This window comes from Penaeus japonicus, unplaced genomic scaffold, assembly GCF_977035675.1.
Source record: "Penaeus japonicus unplaced genomic scaffold, GWHDUDI00000001_assembly GWHDUDI00000026, whole genome shotgun sequence".
Classification (NCBI taxonomy): Eukaryota; Metazoa; Arthropoda; class Malacostraca; order Decapoda; family Penaeidae; genus Penaeus; species Penaeus japonicus.
In genome coordinates, this window is record NW_028234428.1 from 30,785,477 (window position 1) to 30,787,976 (window position 2,500).

At 33.5% G+C, this 2,500-nt stretch overlaps 1 protein-coding gene across 1 annotated transcript in view; it reads right to left on the reverse strand.

The window, feature by feature from the left end:
- LOC122246368 (xanthine dehydrogenase/oxidase) overlaps positions 1–2,500 on the reverse strand; it is a 30,078-nt gene that overhangs the window by 27,231 nt on the left and 347 nt on the right. The window contains exons 2-3 of the mRNA XM_086552405.1: positions 730–796; positions 155–351 (exon numbers count right to left, since the gene is read on the reverse strand). Of these exons, the coding sequence (XP_086408531.1) occupies positions 155–351; positions 730–796 (264 nt within the window). The remainder of the gene's footprint in view (positions 1–154; positions 352–729; positions 797–2,500) is intronic.

Here is a 2,500-nt window from a genome sequence, read left to right on the forward strand (position 1 = left end):
TAAATATGTCTATATATAAGTATATATATATATATATATATATATATATATATATATATATATATATATATATATATATATAAATAACCCCACTCTAAATTCACAACAAGCACCACCTCACACACTTCCCAGTCCCCTCCGCCAAAAAAAAAACAAAAACAAAAAAACAAAACAAAAGACATACGCTGTTGATGGAATGCGTGTTTTTGGTGCCCGTGTCGGCGTCGGCGAACGATGCCACGACAGTGCAGGCCCCGCAGCCGCCCTGGTAACATGTGACGTGGGTGCCACTCAGGTGCTTCTCGTGCAGGAAGTCCACCAGGCGAGTGCTGGGGGGCGTGTCCGGGTCGACTGGAAAAAGAAAAAGAAAAAGAGTAAGAGAAGATGGGGGGCGTGGCCGGGTCGACTGCACAACGAAAAAAGAAAAAGATGAACGCTATTTTTTTTTTGAGTTTGCCAGAAAGGAATTTGAGTAATTTGCCCATCTTGTATTTTTTTATATTTATTTCTTTATATATAACTGTTGCCTTTCCTAGGGACACAGATACTCGTTACTTTCTTTAGTTTGTTTTAAATAAATATAAGATACAGTGGACACTAATTAAATGAGCGTGTGCCATTGATTAGTAATATCACGAATAACAATATCAACAACAATAACAATTACAATAATAATGATAATGATTATGATAGTAATAATAACAAACACTGAACACAATATACACTCACCTTCATACTGCTGGCCGTTAATGGTTAATTTCACTGTTGCGGCCATAGCGTTATTTTCCGTGGATGCCTAAAAGTAAATAAAAAAAGGAAAATAGAGGCATAATAAAACAATAAGAAAAATCACAATAAACCAAGATGAGAATGTTTAATAATGAATGATTCTCGAAAACTATGATTTATCTAAATAAAATAACATCACCCCCCCAAAAAAAAAAAAAAAAAAAAACTCTCTCTCTTTACTAGTGTTTAAATTTTGTATTTTTCTAACCTTTCTTCCCTCCATTTTTTTCTTTTTTTTGATGACCGTGCATATAAACTTGTTATCTAAATGTCTAACACCTATATAGCGAGATATACAATATCTGAACTACATGCCGATCCTTTATAATAATTCTTACATTTACATATCACATTAATTATATTTTTGTTAAATTCACACGTAGACACACACACACACACACACACACACACGGCAATAACTACGAAGGCTTAGCATATATACAATATGTATATTTTTAATTATCAAAAATATATTCATATTAACGAGCGTACCCCCCCCGCCCCCTCCAACAAAGTGCAGACGTACTGAATAAAAGTATCATACCTTCACTCAGGTTGCATGTATATATTATATGTACGTATTGTATTGCATGTATGTATTGTGCCTTGTTTTAGTGCAATGATTAAATAATCTTTTGATTTACGTGATTTGAAAATGATTTTGAGTTTGGTTTATTTCTCGGACTTTTTGGATGTGTGTGTGTGTGTGTGTGTGTGTGTGTGTGTGTGTGTGGATGTGTGTGTGTGTGTGTGTGTGTGTGTGTGTGTGTGTGTGTGTGTGTGTGTGGATGTGTGTGTGTGTGTGTGTGTGTGTGGATGTGTGTGTGGATGTGTCTGTGTGTGTGGATGTGTGTGTGCAATTTGTCCATAGGTATCAAAATTTTACAAATTTCCCCACCTCTGGCATGGACATTCATTGTATAGTTAGGCGGATACAGTGCGGATGTGACATCACATTCGCACTGTAGGCGATGGTTACCCACGAACGAAATAGCTCGCTAACGATATGGTGATTCGGTTGTTTGCATTCACACTCATTTTCAAAATATTCTTCATTACCATGTTTAAAACCCATACTGGGTAATGATAATGTTGACGGGAATTTAACAGTATTATATACATACATACATAAGCGCATACATACACAAATACATACATACACAAATACATACATACACAAATACATATATACACAAATACATACATATATAAATACATACACGAATGAACGCATACACACATAAATTCATACATATATAAATACATACATAAACACACACATACACAACAAAAAAGTGAAAAGACCGTATGTAATTTCTAATTGGATTCTTAAAAAATGCGCCAAACAACCATAAAGCTACTCTTGATATTTTGAAAACTCAACAAGCAAAGGGAAGCAACCAAAATTATTGCAATCGGCAAACATCAACCAAGAACATACATATATATATACATACATACTTTATATGCACATTCATATATGTATGTATGTATGTATATATATATATATATACACACACACACAAATACATACATATATTTAAACATATGCATACATAAATACGTATATAAACATACATACGTACATACATATACACGTACATATATACATATAAAAGTACACACACATACACGTACATACAAACATATACATACATACATTGACACATGCACATATATACATATATAAAGACAAACATACATATAAACA